Below are 17,799 nucleotides of genomic sequence, written 5' to 3' on the forward strand. Positions count from 1 at the left end.
CCTGGGTCGGAGTCAGTCAGCTCTGAGTTGGGTCTCTAACCATGGCAGTGGGTTAAATAGAACTATCTGCACAGTGACTTAACCTTTACTGTTATTCAATATCTAAGTGAGTTTCTACTCTCCTCCTTCCTCTGAGTTGTGGTAAGATTAGGTGATTTTTTTGTCTTCCCAATTCATAATTTTCAGGAAGGAGGTTTTGTGCCTCCTGATTATTATTAAATAAACCCTCCTGGGTGCACGTCAGAACAGAGGGCATGCTTCCAGAAGACATAGGCTCCAGTGCCTAAGAAGCCAGTACTTTTGTCCCTGTCCCTTTCCTCCTCTCCAGAGGCGATTGAACACTCAGATATGGGCTTTCCAGTCATGATAGCAGCAGCTCGGTGTAATGGACACCCAGACTCGATGTCAGCTGTCCGGCTCCGGCCTTCTTGGGCCTTGGTGGCCGTCCTCCCAGGGACTGGGTTTATGGTCTCCTGCTGGGCCTGACTCGTCTGTTTTTTCTCTCTGACCAGTCCTGTTACGAGCACATCCAGAAGGACATGAGGCTGTCCCGCTTGGCCGGAGTCCGTGATCAGAAGGCTCTTTGGTAGCTTGGGCCCGGCTCTGAGTCACGTTGGAGTCTGCCCAAGGGGAGCCAAGAGCCTGATAAGATGTGGTGGCTACCAGAACCAGGCTTTGGTCTGCTTCATCCCTGGAGAGGGAATTCTGGACAGTCTGGGTCACCCAAGGCAAACGGCTGCTTCCACCTCCTCCCCAGGGTGCTGTTCCAGATAAATGGGTCACTCCTCTCTGGCTATTTCACCGTCTCTTTGCAGCTTCCTTCTGCTGGACCAACCAGCAAGTAGAAGGGCAGGCTCTAATCTTTGCTGATCCTTGCCTTGGGAAAATGCTATCAATTTAAAGGGGAAATTCATATTGCACTTTATTTTTTGAATTTTTTTAAAAGAAGAAATTATAAATTTTCTATGTGCAAAGCTACTGTGAGACGCTGAGGAGAACGCTGAAGTGTGTGCCGCAGTCTCTGCCTTCAGGGACTTTACTTTGTGTAAACAGCCCTAGCAGGCGGGGTTCTCTGTGCTCAGAGCCCGGATGGAGCAATGCAGGCAAGAACTGCCCTCATTTGTCTGTGCACCCTGGCCCCTCCGGCCTTCTGCTTTTTCACAAGGGGCAGAGGGAGAGAAGGGTAGAGAGCAGGTCTGAAGTAGAACTCCAGTGCCTTTCACCGTGCTGCACACAACCCTGCACCTGGTAGATTCAACTACAATGCAAGCTAACAGGTCTGGGCAGCAGTACTCCGAGAGCTTGCACAAAGTCCCAAGGAACACACCAAGGGTACACACCAAGCTTTGGGAATACTCCTAAGCATGATTCTACTGCAGCCCCCATTTCCAAGCTGCAGCATTTTCAGCAGCTCTCATTTGTAGAGGGCCTCTGGGTTTATAAAGCACGTTCCTCACAAATACCCTTCTGGATAGTTAGTGCCAGTTCTATTAGCTCCATTTTACAGATGGGGAGACTAAGGGATGGGGCTGCCATGGAGAACCAAAATTGGGACTTGGAACTCATGTTTCCCATATGTGGCCCACTTTCCCCATCTTTGCTCTACATCAGCAGACAAAGGGCCCACTGAGCCAAGGGAAGTTTTTCCTGCCATGAAGTGCAGCTGTTCACCTGATAACACAGGGAGATCACCAAGAGACAACAACTGGTGGGGCTATGGGGGTGACTTTGGAAGGGAGCTACTTCAGGGGGCACTGGCACTGCTTGCAGTGCTGGCATATGATGGCTTTGGGGCTTTTTTGGGCACCCACAATGGAGAGATGCTGCCTTATGCCTTTAGGATGTGGCTGGTCTGGCTCTACAGGGTCACATTAAAAACATAGATCAATAAACATCTGCTGAAAGACCTTCTGAAGTTAGCTTCTTTTTTCTATCACATCCCTCCTGCTGGACTGGATCTCAGATAAGCTGTGGGAAAGGAAAATTACTTTTCATTTAAATTACATTCCTAGTATCGCAGACCCAGAGAGCTAGAAGGGACAATAGGGCTTCCTTCATTTCACAGATTAGTTAGGTGACCTCCCTGAAGTCACATAGGTAGTAAATAGCAGAGCCAGATTTGACTTCCAGTGATTCCCAAGTTCAAGATCACCTTTGGAGCAAGGTGGACTATGAGTATATTGATAAGACACCCATTTGTTGTTACTTCTTGCTACTTAATAAAAAAACCAAGATTAGAGAGAAGCAGCATTTATTATTTCTTTCAGGTGGTTGAAGAGGTCCTCTGGGGGTAGTGAAAGTTCACCAATCTCCAGTTTTTGGAAATCTGGGTTTGTGATCAAGGATTCTAACACATCAGCAATTCGACTTAAATCAAAAGCTGCATGGTGGGGATCCAGACCAGGGTTGTCACTGAAAATATTTTCTAGGGGTTTGGTTGCAGGAACTTTTTCTAGGAGAGAAATTCTCTTTTCTGCTATGATTTTGAGGAAGTTATAAAACTCTTTGTAGTCAATTCCAGTGCATGATTTCATGATCACCTGAGGATCAGAAAGAAAAAGTATTACAAGATTATGCTTTAAAATGATACTTCCCACTTTCCTGAGTATGTGTCCAGCCTTTAGTTGCTAATCTTTGGGACTGAAGCAGTTTAAGACAGGGTCCTTAGTCTCCACTAGTTTAGTTGGAGAGATTGATATAAGAATGTAAAAAGCTGAACACCACAACAAAAACAAAACCAAGACCATATTTGATTAAATGGAACAAGGAACAAAAATAATAAATCATCTTAAGAGTTCAGAGGAAGGACTGAGGGAGAAAGGGATCGATATATTATATTGGTTAGAGGAGGTAGTGTTGGTACTGGGCCTAGAAGAATGGCTAAAATTTGGAAGAGAGAGGAGAACATTACACATTAAGAAAGCATGAGTAAAATGGAGAGAACTAGAGACAGTAATGTATTTATGGTATATTTATGGGACAATGAATACCTTAGTTTGGCTACAGTGGAGGATTTAAATACAAGATAATCTGGTGCCATGTTGTGAAGGCCCTCTAGTGCCAGGATGTGGATGTAAAACACAAAAGTTAAAGCAGGAAGGGACTTAAGAATTCATGTAGTGTAGGACTTCTTAACATGGAATCTACCAGAGACTTCAGAGGTTTCATGAACTTGGATAGGAAAAAAATTACACCCTTATTTCAATATAATGGTATCACTTGTCATCCTGTACATTATTATCAAAAGGGATCCAAAACCAGGCGCCAATAGCGTCTGGGATCTTAAAAAAAGTTAAGAACCTGGGATCTAATGTAATTGCTTTATCTAAAAGCAAACAGGCCCATACAGTGAGTCAAATAATATCTTGGTGACAATTTCCTGATGTTATAGATGATTTTATTATAAAGACTGAATAGATGAAAAAGTAGGCATAATGGTTACTGATGTTCTCTTGTCTGCCTTTTTTGGGGGGTATTTTTTTCTAGTAAATCTATTTTAATACCCATTACTTTATGAATCATGTTGGGAGGGAAAAATCACAGCAAAAGAGAAAAAGCATAGGAAAGGAAAAAAAAAAAAACAGAAAAAAATGAACATAGTTTCCTTAAATCTTTTTTTGGATGCAGATGGCATTTTCTGTCCAAAGACTATTAGGATTGCTTTGCATCACTTAACCACTGAGAAGGACCAATTCTTTCATAGTTGATCATTGCACATTCTTGCTGTTATTGTGTACAGTATATTTCTGGTTCTGCTTGTTTCACTCAGCATTAGTTCATGTAAATTTTTCCAGGCCTTTCTAAAATCTGCTTGTTCATCATTTTTTATAAAACAATAATATTTCTTTGCCTTCATATACCACAACTTGTTCAGCCATTCTCCAATTGATGGGCACTTTCCAATTCTTTGCTACCACAAAAAAAAAAGCTGCTACAGACATTTTGTGGGTCCTTTTTTTTATGATTTTCTTGTATACAGACCCAGTAGAAACACTGCTGGATCAAAGGATATGCCCAGTTTGATAGTCCTTTAAGCTTAGTTTTAAATTGTTCTTCAAAATGGTTGGATCATTTCACAATTCCACCAATAATACATTAGCGGCCCAGTTTTCCCACATCTCCTCCACCATTTATCATTATCTTTTCCTAACATCTTAGCCAAGCTGAGAGGTGTGAGGTGGTGACTCAGAGTTGTTTTAATTTGCATTTCTCTAACCAATAATGATTTAGAGCTTTTTTTTTTTCATATGGCTATAGAAAGCTTTAATTTTGTCTTTCATCTGAAAATTGTCTGCTCATATCCTTTGACCAATTATCAATTGGGGAATAATTTGTATTATAAATTTGACACAGTTCTTTTATATATTTTAAAGATGAGACCGGTATAAGAAACATTGGCTGTAAGTATTTTTTCCCCAGCTTTGTACTTCCCTTTTAATCTTGTTTCTGTTGGCTTTGTTTGTGCAAAACCTTTTTAATTTAATGCAATCAAAGTTGTTCATTTTGCCTTTCATAATGTCCTCTAGTTCTTTTTTGGTCATAAATTCCTTCTCCAAATGAGAGATTATTGATTAATTAATTAATAATAAATTAAAATTGATAAATACTGAGGTCCTAGATTTTTTCCACATTATGGTTTTGAAAATACCTGAGTACTGTGATAGAAGATATCAAACATCCATGAAGTTAATATTTCTTGCGGCTTTGAGGTGCAAGAAGGAGTCATCCTTCCACTTAGCTGCAATTTCTTTCTGTCTTCTGGTTACGTTTAAAGGGATTATGTCAGTCTCATAATAATTCAGTTCCTCTAGCACTGTGCTAACTTATTGGCCACTGGAGAATAACCTCATATTCGGAGTTTGCAGAGTCACATGAAAGTTTATAGAATATACTTAAAACAATATGGTTCTTAGCAGTCCTGCCACTAAGACTGAAGAGAGAAGGGGTCTGCCCAGGGCTTCTTCATTAGGACAAAGAATTCAGTACCAAGTGATTGATAAGCCTCTCCCTAATTAGCTAGTCTGTGGTCCCTTATGCTTCAGAGCAGAGTTCTTTGGAAAGTTCCAAGCTTTCCTACATACAAATCCTGTCTTGGGAGGAAACCTTTCCAGTGTTCGACTCCTTCCCTGGCCAAATCTGGCTTTCACACATAACCCCAGTGACCCTGTGCCTTCCTACCTGGCAGTGCTGGTGCCAGTCTTCCATGGCGTCCCTCCACTCAGAGATCTCCTGCTGCACGGCAAGCAGCTCGGCCTGCAGGAAGCGCCACATGGTAGCGACATTGCAGCCATTCATCCAGTTGTGGTTAATGGAGATGGTATCTTCCTGAAAGAATGATTCAGATAGAACTGCGTTAAAACAAGAAGCCAGCCCATCCTGGGATGGCCAGCAGAGGTCACCAACAGGTGAGACTGAAAGTTAGCAGGTCCCCATGGCATCTAGTCATCGGAGGACAGACCCTAAAGGAGATACTGCAAGTCTCATTGCTATCAAGATAAGGAGAGGAGACCACGGTCAGTGTGTGTGCTTATCGCCCCTGCTAACAGGTAGGCTGAAATGGGCAGAGCCATACTGGACATCCATGTGAAGTCTGGTACCCAGAAGGTGAGCTGCTGGGTGTGGAGGGCCACCAGACTGCTGAGGAAGGGATGAACCAGTCCAGGTCAGAAAGCTTCAGTCCATATTGGGAGTAGGGATCCTCCAGCCTGGCTGAGATAGGGAGCCCTCATGTCAAAAAAGGGAAAAAAAAAAAGCTAGAGCGGCCCAATTTGCCCTTCATTAGGTTTTACAAGCACCTATGAGGCACATATCAGCTAACAATCTGGTGAGGAATTGGGACTAGGGGGAGAACTGGAACCCAGACTCTTCTAGGTTCCCAGCCTAGTCATTAGATATGAATCACTGAACCAAAAGCAGCTTCTGGTTTTTACCCACTGCTTCTAGCTGTGTCCTTCAGGACTAGACAGAACGAGCCTAAATCTTGTTCCCACGCAAGAGCCCTTCTAATAGTTAGAATATTGTGATGTTGTCAGTAAGTTTTCTTTCCTTCTCCAGGTGAAACACTCCCAGCCCCTTTAACTAATCCTCAGGGGGAACAATCTCAAGGCTGTTCACCATCATATTGCCTTCTATTGGATATTCTTTAGCTTATAAACATCCTTTGGAAAACATGGTCCCAAGAGCTGAATACAGCATGCTTCTGAGGTGGTTTAAGTAAGACAGAACAGTGGGATTATCATTTCCTTTCTTCTCTTTGGCACAGTGGATAGAGTACTGGGTCTAGTGTCAGGAGGACCAGAGTTCAAATCCAGAGTCAGACCCTTGTCAGGAAAACCCCAAATGGGATATTGGAGAGTCACACATGAATGAAAAACGACTAAACAACAACCTTCTAGACATTACACTATTTAAAGTAATCTCAGAACTCAGTGGCTTCTGTGGTTGCCAAGTCCCATTGCTGACTAATATGGAGTGTGCAATCCACTAAGTACCTTCCTTTCACAAATCACATTTAAAAAGAACAGAGGCTATCTGGATACGAATTTGAAGCTGACTTTTTGAACTCAAGTACAAGGTACTTATTTCTATGAAAATTTCATCTTATCAATACTTTGTTGAAATCGGATCTAGTAGCACAGACCTTCTTAAACTTTTTCCATTCACAATTCCTTTTGGCCTAACCCTGGGTATATAAAATAGGTATACAAATTAAACATTTACTGATAAAAAATTATAATTTCAAAATCCTCACTTCAATTATGAGACCCCATATGGAATTATCACCCACAGAAAACGATGCTATGTTCATTGGCCTGTGGGTTGTGAATTCTACTTTCTCTCTCTTTTTGTTTTTAGACATCTGATACATTAATCTTTTTCTAGGATGTTCCAAAGATTGCTAATGGAGGCTATGCATTCACATTTATCAGTTTTGATCTGGAAATTTAGAATTCAAGGCTTCTAGGTACTCCCTTATTATAATTTACATGATAAATATTAAAATTTAATATGTAATTTAATATAAATTATAATTATAATTTTCTAACTTAGCTTTCATTTCTAGTCAGTCATTTTAATTCTATCTTTTCAATGTTTTCCTTAGTATGGAAAACAGAAGCAAATTAAGTCAAATATTTCTATTTTTTTATTATGCAGCTCTCTCTCATCATCATCCTTCTTTTCCAAACCCTCCCCCCCTGCAATATAGTTCTTAAAATCCTATTTTGTTGTTTTTAGCTTTCCTAGACAATGTCAGCTCATTCTAAGTTTTATTTGATTCTTACAGACTTGTGTCACAGTTTGGGATTTCTTACCCCATTGGCCTTTGCACCAGTCTTCTGAATTAAACCTATTAAAAAAAAAAGTCAAGTTGCTCCATGAATTTACTGTCCATTCACATTGTTCTCTTCAAGCTACTGGCCCTTTCCCTTATTGGAACTGGGTTTGTTTTTTTTTTTTTTTGTTGTTTTTTTTTGGTGACTTCAGAATTTCATTCTTGAGAACTTTCTATCCCTCCTGGGTTGATGTCCCCATGCAGAATTTTAGTAGAAGCCAGATTTGCTTAAGAACCTCTATTTAAAAACTGTCCCTTTTTTACTGTTGACTGAAGAGAAGAATGTATTTCAGTATCCTTGTTGTTGCTTCTGTTTTTTATGAATTGTATTCTCCTTTGTCTAGAAAAAGGTTGTTAAACCTCTATTAAAGATAGTCCAAGTTCATGCTCTTGCCTCAGTCTGGTTTTTATGATTTGATGCCTCAGTCTAGAATTACGGCAAAGTCTGGATTGAACTGATATCCTGACAACTGTGTAAAGCTTTTTCGTCCTGTTTGCTGATGTGTTTAAGATGTTTTGATTCACTGAATGAAACTTAATGGAAAGTCACAAAGAGGTTACCCCAATTACTTTTAATTGCTTGATTAAATTCTGAGAAAATCTTATCTGATAACATAAACAAGTGATTTTATTCCATTTCCAAAGAAACTACCAATCGTTCAAAATCTGTTCTTCTCCCAAATAGCATATATGTCAGATCATATCTGGTTTTCCTTTCCTTATTTGCCATGAACTCTAAGATGGAAAAATTACTGTTTGCTCCTCCCTTCCTGCCTGAGCTGCCAAAGTTATTTCTTTTTCCTCAGTAAGTTCCTCCTTGTTGATAAGAATCACATCTAGATGAGTTTTTTATCCCCACTTTTTTGAAGCATAAATTATCATTGAGCAATCTTAATAAATCATTAGTAGTTTTGCTTTGGGCTGAGAACTCTAGATGTTTGGTTTTCTCCTCTCTCTACTAAATATCATGCTTTCCTGTGCCTGAATTGTATTTCTGTGCTTGATTGTATCCACTTCTTCCTTCTGTCCAGGTGGTCAAAAATATACCACCTGTTGAAATTGATCCAAATGTCTACCAGGCCTCCCCCTTCTGCTTCCTGGATTTCCTCATGTGATAATTTCTTCCTATGTGATGTTTCTCAGTTCCTACTTTAAACTCTTTCTTTTGAATAAAACATACCATTCTGGGTCCACATTCCATCCGTAAGTGCTACTTTGTGAAGTCTTGGTGATCTGCGAGGTCACATTTGCCTCCTTATATTAGGATCTTCCTTTTAACCCATTCTTTGTGCATATATCAACCTCCAAGATCACGATTCTTACTGAAGCCTCCTTTCTTTGATTGTTCCCTTCTATAAATTTCTTGGCTTCTCTGCTGCTCTCTTACTTACAGTGAAGTTTCTCTCTGTAGCCACTGGTATTTAACCTGGTAGATATACATATTCAAAGTTTCTCCCTCTCCACCTTTCCTTTTCACTTTAAAGCTCTAAGAAGAAAACACATTCTTACCAGTCCTTCTTTGGTATGCTCCAACCCTGGTCAAGAGGCTGTCATTTCTGTCCCTGAACATCTGACGTCGCTGCATTCTTTTCAGCTATAGCTTGTTTCCTCAACTTAACTGTAAGCTCTTAGAGGACAAATGCAATTACTTCTCTTTCTATGTTTCTCTCCCATCTAGCACAGAGTAAGCAGTGAAATGCTGCTTTAGACTTAGAACAAGGTAGCTTCTTCAGGCCTTAATTCCTCATTTGTAAAATGGAGGGGTTAAGGTCTCTTTCTGCTCTAAATATTATGTTCTATAATCCTGTGAAATGTTTATTTAAAATCAAACACTACAAATAAATGCAAAAAAATTATTCAAAAAAGATAAGAAAACCAGTATTATATAAATGTAAATCAGTATACCTGTATATCAGTAAAAATGTTTTACATGTCACTGGGGAAAATAAAATATAAATTTTAAAAAGAAATAAAATCTAATACATAATGAAGGGTTTACATGCAAGGACTCTGCACATAGAATAGTTAGCATTTATAGTGTTTTGGGTTTGAAAAGCATTTTGTATATTACCTTCTCATCTGATTCTCATAGTAAGCCTTTGAGGTAGCTAAGTATTATATCATTATTCCTATGCCAAAGGTAGATCTGAACCTAGTTCCCTTCTGTCTCTGAGTTAAATGAACAAATTCCATTCATTCTCTTGGGCTAAATTCAACTCAAAGAAAACTATTAAACACTATTATGTGTGTGTGTGGGGGTGTGTGTGGGTGTGTGTGTGGGTGTGGGTGTTTCTGTGCTTGGTGCTGAGGATTCAAAGGTGAAAAATGACAAAAAGTCTACTTTAAGTATTTAAGAATTACTTTAAGTAATTCAGAATAACTCATACTTCTATAAGAAAACTGATCCAACCATTCTGGAGAGCAATTTGGAACTATGCCCAAAGGGCTATCAAATTGTGCACACCCTTTGATCCAGCAGTATTTCTACAGAACTTGTATACCAAAGAGATCATAAAGGAGGGAAAGGGTCCCACATGTGCAAAAATGTTTGTGGCAGCCTCTTTGTAGTGGCAAGAAACTGGAAACTGAATGGATGCTCATCAGTGGGAGAATGGTTGGGTAAATTATGGTATATGAATGTTATGGAATATTATTGTTCTATAAGAAACGACCAGCTAGATGCTTTCAGAAAGGGCTGGAGAGACTTACGTGAACTGATAAGTGAAATGAGCAGAACCAGGAGATCATTATACATGGCAACAAGACTATGTTACCATCAATTCTGATGGATGAGACTCTTTTCATCAATGAGGTGATTCAGACCAGTTCCAACAGACTTGTGATGGAGAGAGCCATCTGAACCCAGAGAGAGGACTGTGGGGACTGAGTATGGATCACAAAACAGTTTTTTCACTTTTTTTTTGGTTGTTGTTTGCTTGCTTTTTTTTCCCCTCATTGTTTTTCCTTTTTGATCTGATTTTTTTGTAAAGGGGAGGGGGGAAGGGAGGGAAAAAAATTTGGAACACAAGGTTTTGCAAGAGTGAATGTTGAAAACTATCTTTGCATGTATTTGGAAAATAAAAAACTAAAAAAAAACTAAAAAAAAAAAAAAAAAAAAAAAAGCTTCACAAAGGTCACATTTGGTTCCCTCAAAAATCCTGTAAAGTAGGCAGTGTAAGTAGGATCATCCATATTTTTACAAGTGAGTAAAATGAGATTCAGAGAGATTAAATAGCTTGCCCATGGTTACACAGCTAGTAAGTACCACAGTTAGGATCCAATATGGAGAATGAAACACTCACATATAATCCCAACAGCTAACATCTATATAGACCTTACACTGTGCCAGGAATTATGCTAAGCATTTGATCCCCACAATTCTGAGAGGCAGCTGCTATTATTATCCCTATTTCACAGTTGAGGAAACTGAGATAGGGAGATAACACAGGATCACACAGCCGATTAATATTTTAAGGTCAAATTTGAACTCAGATATTCTTTTTTTTTTTTTTTTCCTGAGGCTGCGGTTAAGTGACTAGCCCAGGGTCACACAGCTAGGAAGTGTTAAGTGTCTGAGACCAGATTTGAACTCGGGTCCTCCTGAATTCAGGGCTGGTGCTCTATACACTGCGCCACCTAGCTGCCCCTAAACTCAGATATTCTTAACTCAGGTCTAAGTGCCCAGACAGAGTGTCCTAAGTGCAAAGAAGTCAGACAAACTATCAGGAGAAATCTGTGGCAGAAGAGATCATTTTTAATATGGGAAGAGAGAATAAGGAGAGAGAAGGTGGATCTTACCAGATTGTAGACCTGATGGTGCCATCCGCTGGGGACAAAGATCATCTCTCCTGCTTCTTGGATGACTTCAATAGCTGGACAGCATTTGGGGTATTCTGGGTACACTTTGATGTTGTCGAGGGCAGAAGAAGTCACATCGTAGGGCAGGTTCCCGTGATAGTCCCGAAGGTTCTCTTCTTGCCCTGGGGGGTAGAGTAGCCATCTCTTCCTACCACAGATGTTGACAGACCAGCTATAGGAGTGGAAGACATCTGCATGGAATGGGGTCCTGTAGAGTGAGCCAATAGCAGCACAATGAATTTTATTCAGTTAAAAAAATTTTCATGTGACATAAAAGGTGAGTCCCATCTTTCATATCCATATAATGTTAACCAATCGTGTCAAAGTAATACTGATACTTCAAAATCTGTGAACATTAGGAGAAAAAGACCTAGATATGAGCTATGTCTCCAATGCTAACTACGTGATCTTGAACAAGTCACATCTTTTTTTGATTTTCACTTTCCTCATCTGTAAAATGGGATTGATACACTACCTCCCAGAGCAGGTTGTGAGAAAAGTACTTTGTACATCTTAAAGCACTTTGTGACCTTTTATTATCCACAGCCTGCAAGAAAAAGGTCCAATTTTGTAGATCATTGTTCTCAGTTTACTCTTAAAATTATTACTTATGTTGTATACATATATGGTATTTAATTTATACTTTAACATGTTTAACATATATTGGTCAACCTGCCATCTTGGGGGGGGGAAGGGAGGGGAAAAATTAGAACAAAAGGTTTGGCAATTGTCAATGTTGTAAAATTACCCATGCAAATATCTGGTAAATAAAAACTATTAAAACATAAATTAAACAAACAAACAAACAAACAAACAAACACATAAATAAATAAATAAAATTATTACTTGTCTGATTCCTTTAGTTTTTTATTTAGCTTCAGTTCCCTTCCTTAGGTCAAGTGATAAAATTTATACAGAGGAAAAGGAGAATAAGAATAACAAAAGGATTATGGGTTCAAAGGAGGAATTTGTATTGTCAGATATGGAATTATTTTATAAAGTGGTTACTATCAAAATCATCTAATCCTAGATTTTAAAAACTCCAGAAAAATAAATTAATGTATGAGCCTAGATAAGCATCAACCTACACATTTGGTCCTCAAGATCTAGACTTGAAGTGCTTGATAAGTGGGTGAATCACAAACTGAGCTTAGGTATTTCTAAAGAATAGAGGCCACTCTTATCTGGACTAAGGAAAGGAGGAGATCTGGTGAATAATTTCATAGAGGAAAGGTACATGACTGTCAAGCTTAAGTCCGAGGGAATCTCCGTATAGATTAGTTAAATAAATTTAAACCCATCTAGTTTGGGGTAGATTTTTTTTTCACATGCACTTATCCTATAGGGTAATTCTGAATTATTTTCTGAATCTGAATATAATTGTAGATTCTGCTTTTTCCTTCCAACATTCTACCAAAACACACTCTGATGATGTTGATTGGGAATGAGGGGAGGAAAAAAGAGAAAATGAGCGAAATGGATGCTAAAAAAGCGGACCTGTATTGTATAATGGCAGCAATGTCAGGAATGGAGAGTGGAGGTATATAAAAATATATGGGATATACTAGATCTTTGGATTTGGGAAACCACAATGGTTTAAGTTAGAGATGTACAAGGTGATGAGCTCTAGACCTAAAGACAATGATCTCTGTGAGAGGGGGAGGAGTTGGGGTCTCAAGTACTGCAGACCAATATAATTCCTAAGGACCAAGATCAGCTCCTTCAGGGATCAGGGATGAAGGATGCTTAGGATTTAGGTAAAGCATAAAGGTTAAGGAAGGCACACTGGAAAAGAGGGGAAATGGCAAATGACATGAGCAGAGGCACTTAGGTAGGAAACCATAAGGTATGGTCAGCAATCTGTCAGCGTAGACAGACCAGAGGATTTGTATCAGGAAACAGTGGGAGGAAAGGAGAGAAAGGTAGGTTTCTGTCACAATGCCGAGGACAGTAAGAAGTTAATATATAGAATGAGGAATTTATTTTGCAGGTATGAGAAAGTCATTGAAACTTATTAATGAAAAAGTGATGATAAAAAGTTTTATAGGAAAAATAGCTGTTTTCTGATGCCTCTGGGGAGGCACTGGTATGATTTTGAGTTATAAGTCTACTCTAGCACAGCACAGGTTCTATCAGGTGCTGTTAAGTTGGAAAGGCCTGGAACAGTCTTAGAGTCAGATTGTATCTAGTTTCTCAGGACCAGCCTGACAAGGAATCAAGAGGATCCTGCCCTCTAAGTTAAGTCACTGTGGCCATGGCAACCTGCGAGCCTGGTAGAAGCATGCAGAATGGAGGGAAGGAGTGGAGTCTGAAGCACCCCATAGAGCTGAAGATACCCTATGTGCTTCCCTTCCCCAAGGGTCCCAAATAATCTTACCATGATCCTTTTGGCCCCATGTAAACAAAACGATAATCATCCACTGCTAGTTCATCCCAGTACTCGTTCAACCAATCAGATGAGAAATATACAGGTGTAGTATATACTTGATGATCTGGAAAACTCCTTAAAAAAGAAAAGGGAAGGTGAGTGAAAACATGGGAGGAGGTCATCCCATGCAGTACTACCAACTCTAGCACCCATCTTCTTGTCTTGGATAAACTATCCTAAATGTGGGAGGTTGAGTAGACAAGAAGCATCTTTGCTAATGGTGTCTGATCCATCACTGTATTCCACCTTTTAGTATTTTAATTTAGTATATTAATTCTTATTAATCAACACATATTGACCAAGCATTGTTTATATCCAAAGCACTAAAGCACTATAAGGTATAGAGATGAATAAGAAACACTAACACTTATTACAGGCTAAAGGAAAATTATTGTTATAAGAGATAGAGCTCTGGGAGTGATCACTGAAGGTCACTGGCACCAGGGAAGGTTTCATGGAATTGATGTTTGAACTGAGCCTTAAAAGATTTTGACTGACAGCACATAATGAATTCAAGTATGTGAAGGTTCTTTCAGGAATTCTCACTGGACCACTTGAGATCTTTTTGAAATCTCTCTCCCGTGAATTTCTACTGCACATACTAGGTGTTGTTTTTTTTAAATTTTAAATTGTTTTTGAATATTCATTTAAAAACATTTTAGAGTTTCCAATTTCTTCCCTCTCTGGCCCCTCCCATTGGGAAGGCAAGAATGCAGTGATGCATGCCTTTTAAACTGGAGTGACTCTTAGTCATCTCATTACACTTAAATAGTTCTTCCATGACAACTCCAAGTTGTTTCAGTAGTTTAGAGTATAGTTCGTCTGGATCATTTAGGACAGTCAGGTGTTTTCTCTTGTTACCACTTCCCTACATCTCGGGCTTCAATGAATCATAAAACATCACAGCAGGACTGGTCTTAGCCAGTCTAATACCCTCAACTTTAGATCCAAATGAACAAGTTTCTCTCATGACTTCCTCTACTTTGAAGACAAATTGATCAATATACAAGCTGAGACTTCGTCAGGGGTTTTGACTTTAGCAAAATAAGATCTGAGAATTCCTTTATGGACAATATCAATGATAGAGATGAGAGATGATTCCCATTTTAATTCAAATTGTTAGACGTTCTCTAGTACAAGTAGGCCATTTCACCAAGGCTTCTTCCCTAATCTCCCTTCAAAAGTTGAAGTCAGGTGTCATTTTATTAGAAAAGCCTTCCTTTAGTTGTAATTTCTCTCTCTCCTCAAATTATCTTTATTAAATCTTACTCATGCTTTTTGTTTTTCATTCACAGTAGATTTCTGGTGCTGAATACATGCTTGGTGAACTGAGTTTATCTATTTTCAGAAAACTGACAAAAGTCAAGTCAATAGTTATTTGTCTAGTAACACTCTATGCCTTTTACCTACACAGGTGCCAGTCCTTGAGGTAGAGACATCCTTTGGGAGAAGAGTAATCTCTCTGGATGTAGTCCTTCCAGTAGCTTATGTATTCCCTCAGTGGGATATGTTCTTTTGGATTAGAGTTGTATTCCTGGACATTGCAGTTTGCAACAGGAACTGATGCATCCCCTGAAACAAATATAGATCCTTCTTATCACCTTGCTCAAACACAGCACGAACTGAGAAAAACCCTTTTCATCTTAGCTACTCCTACCTCCTTAGCCTTCCCACCCTCCTCCAGAATACCAAACGCTGTCCTTGGACTGGGAGATAGGTAGCCACGCCCAAACCTGATTGGAAGTGTAGCCTGTCAGGAAGAACCATGTTCAAATTCTACTTCAGACACTTACTAGCTGTGTGACTCTGGGCCAGTCAGCCCCCATCTGCCTCATTTCTTCAACTTAAAATGGAAATAAGAACAGCGCCTACCTCCCAGGGTTGCTATATGGATAAAATGAGAAAATATTTGTAAAGCCCTTTGGACAGTGTCTGGCACACAATAAGTGCTCAATAAATGCATATTTCCTTCCTGTTAAAAGCTGATTAAGAACTTCCCCCATAAGTCAATCAAAAAGGAACAAATCCATGATCTTCTGAATGTTGTGGACTTTGGAACCGCCTTGGTGCTTCTATAACTTAGCATTTAGTGCATTGTACAGGGTCACTGTTCTGAAAGAGCTTAGATACTTGGGGAGAAGAAGTAGACACGCAAACCAATACATTACCTTTTATTTATATATGTCACTCAGGAGCTTAAGGGAAGACAGCTAGGAACTATACTAACTCTGAGGTAAAGTTGCAAGTGGGATTTCAACAGGCTATGGGGAGGACTTTTTTTTCCCCCAAAAAATCAGATTTGTGATTTCACTGGTGTAAGGAACTCAAGAAAGCCTGCTCACCAAGGCCGAGCAGCAACTGCTCTGTGAAAGTCTAGTCTCAGGGGCCTGGCTCCTGGGCTTTAAGTGGTTTCTCGGAGCCGCTCAACAAAGAGGGAAGATCGGAAAGAAGGGAGAAGGGCGGCATCCCTCGGTGGGGGGTGGTGCGAAGACCACAGAGAAGTCCAAATCCAGGAGAATGCCTTCGAGAAGCACCTGAATTTTGCTTTCCTCCTCTGTGAGATGAACGCACCGGGGAGGGTTAAGTAGAATAAAGGACGTGAGAAGGCCCGGTAAGGGCTAGAGAAACTTAAGCTGGGCTGATCTCATTTCACCCTGCTTTGATGGGAAGGAACGGCTCCCTTACCTGTTTGCCAGTGAGGCGCTGACCAAGTGTATTACTCATAAATGATAAACTTTCAGTGCTCCATGGTTTATTTCACATCCAGTTCATGGCTCTTTTTTGCTCATTTGTTTGCATCATTTCATCAAGAATCATCCTGTAAGTCTCTGAAGATGAGAACTAGCTCACTTACATTCTACTGAGTAATTCTTCAGAGCACACAGAGCCTGCTTCAAGCAAACTCCAAAGCTTAACCCAAAGCCACAGCCACAGACTGGCGGCGGCCCTGAGGTTGCAGGGCTGACGTCTGGATTTGGGAGAACCCCAAGTTTAACTGGACCTCAGCCCTGCCGCCTCTTCCCCGAAAAGGCCCGCTTCAGCTCTATCCGACAGCAGACAGCTGTGGGCCACCTCACTCCCTGAGCTCCCCCGGTCTCCGACCCTTCCAGATCTTGTGACACTGACAGAGACTTGTCCGCCGAACCGCTTACCAAAACGCCCGAGAAGGTGATCAAAGTTGGGCTTCCCGTCCGGGGTCACCCACGAGCGTCTGCTCCCCCAGCCCCTGGTGAAGGCTGAAGAGAAAACACAGGGCCGGTTGGGGAGCAGGTGCCCTCTGAAGAAGTCCAGGTAGGTGAACGATTCTGCCTGGATGAAGGCCACGCCGGCCCGGGCTCGGGAGAACGCCTCGTGGGGGGGCTGCGCGCCTGGACGGCTGCGGCAGAACTTGCTGGCGAACACCAGGGTTTCCCGGTCCATCGCGACCTGGGCAGGGCCGGCACCCGGGCCGAGGCTACTTCCTGCTAGACCGGGCAGAGGCCGTTCCAGCCTCCATTTCTCTCGCTGTTTGCTGCCAGGTTGTGGAAGTCCTCTGAGAGCGCTTTACATGGCATAGGAATCTCCCCCACGGGTGTCTCCCAAGCATCGGCAGGAAGGGCGTGACCCGGGGGGCTCGTGACTGCACGCGCTGCAAGGAGCTCCTTTGGGTACCTGGGGGGGGGCAGAGGAAACAAGTTAAGGGCATCTCTGAACTTCGGCCCTGGGTGGGGGTGGGGGCCGCAGCAGGGCAGCCTTGTACATTTCTTTGCATAATTTTGCACACAGCAGGCGCTTAATAAGTGTTTCCTGCTAGGCCTGCACCACCGGGCCCAAACGCGTCATTACAAAACAAAAATCGAACACAGGCCCAGCACGTGGGAGCCAGGCAGGGATTGGCCCAGGACTCAGGCCTTGGCTCCTCCTCTGCATATGATTTCCTCTACTTACAAAAACATAAAAAATCCTCCTCTAGACGCGACGGGGGTGGGATCGCAACAACAGGTACCTTCCCTGAGAGCCGGGAGATGGACTAAAAGCTGGGACAGCGGACAGGCTTCCCGCGCCTGCGCACGACCGCTTTTGGATCCGCCCACCAGCTAAACCACTTCCTGGATGAGCTTGGGTAAGTCAGGAGCCGAGGGAAGCAATCTAGGAACTCCGAAGCCAGGGCATGTGACGTAAAATCCACTGCGACGCCGAG

The 17,799-nt window shown here is 41.2% G+C and overlaps 2 protein-coding genes across 3 annotated transcripts in view; one reads left to right on the forward strand and one right to left on the reverse strand.

Moving 5' to 3' along the window:
* ALS2CL (ALS2 C-terminal like) overlaps positions 1–4,604 on the forward strand; it is a 62,340-nt gene extending 57,736 nt beyond the window's left edge. For both annotated transcript variants that reach the window (XM_074260782.1, XM_074260869.1), the window contains exon 26: positions 513–4,604. In XM_074260782.1, coding sequence (XP_074116883.1) covers positions 513–590 — 78 coding nt within the window. In that variant the 3' untranslated portion in view covers positions 591–4,604. The remainder of the gene's footprint in view (positions 1–512) is intronic.
* Positions 2,235–17,760, reverse strand: JMJD4 (jumonji domain containing 4). Its single transcript, XM_074261014.1, has 7 exons — positions 17,547–17,760; positions 16,772–17,270; positions 15,026–15,191; positions 13,569–13,694; positions 11,132–11,399; positions 5,179–5,325; positions 2,235–2,540 (listed from the first exon to the last, which is right to left on the reverse strand). Exons 2-7 carry the CDS (start codon positions 17,037–17,039, stop codon positions 2,235–2,237), a joined length of 1,281 nt encoding a protein of 426 aa, XP_074117115.1. The 5' UTR covers positions 17,040–17,270; positions 17,547–17,760.
* Positions 17,761–17,799: the final 39 nt, after the last annotated feature.

The sequence above is a fragment of the Sminthopsis crassicaudata genome, chromosome 1 (genome assembly GCF_048593235.1).
Source record: "Sminthopsis crassicaudata isolate SCR6 chromosome 1, ASM4859323v1, whole genome shotgun sequence".
Lineage (NCBI taxonomy): Eukaryota > Metazoa > Chordata > Mammalia > Dasyuromorphia > Dasyuridae > Sminthopsis > Sminthopsis crassicaudata.

Bases quoted from the DNA above. Each gene is read 5' to 3' on its own strand.
- JMJD4 (XM_074261014.1), bottom strand. From the start codon at position 17,039: ATGGACCGGGAAACCCTGGTGTTCGCCAGCAAGTTCTGCCGCAGCCGT. The intron at 13,695-15,025 runs GTAAAAGGCATA...TTCTTTTTTAAG, and splicing joins AAGGACTGGCACCTGTGTAG to GAGTTTTCCAGATCATCAAG. The intron at 2,541-5,178 runs GTAGGAAGGCAC...TCTGATCCTCAG, and splicing joins ACTGGCACCAGCACTGCCAG to GTGATCATGAAATCATGCAC.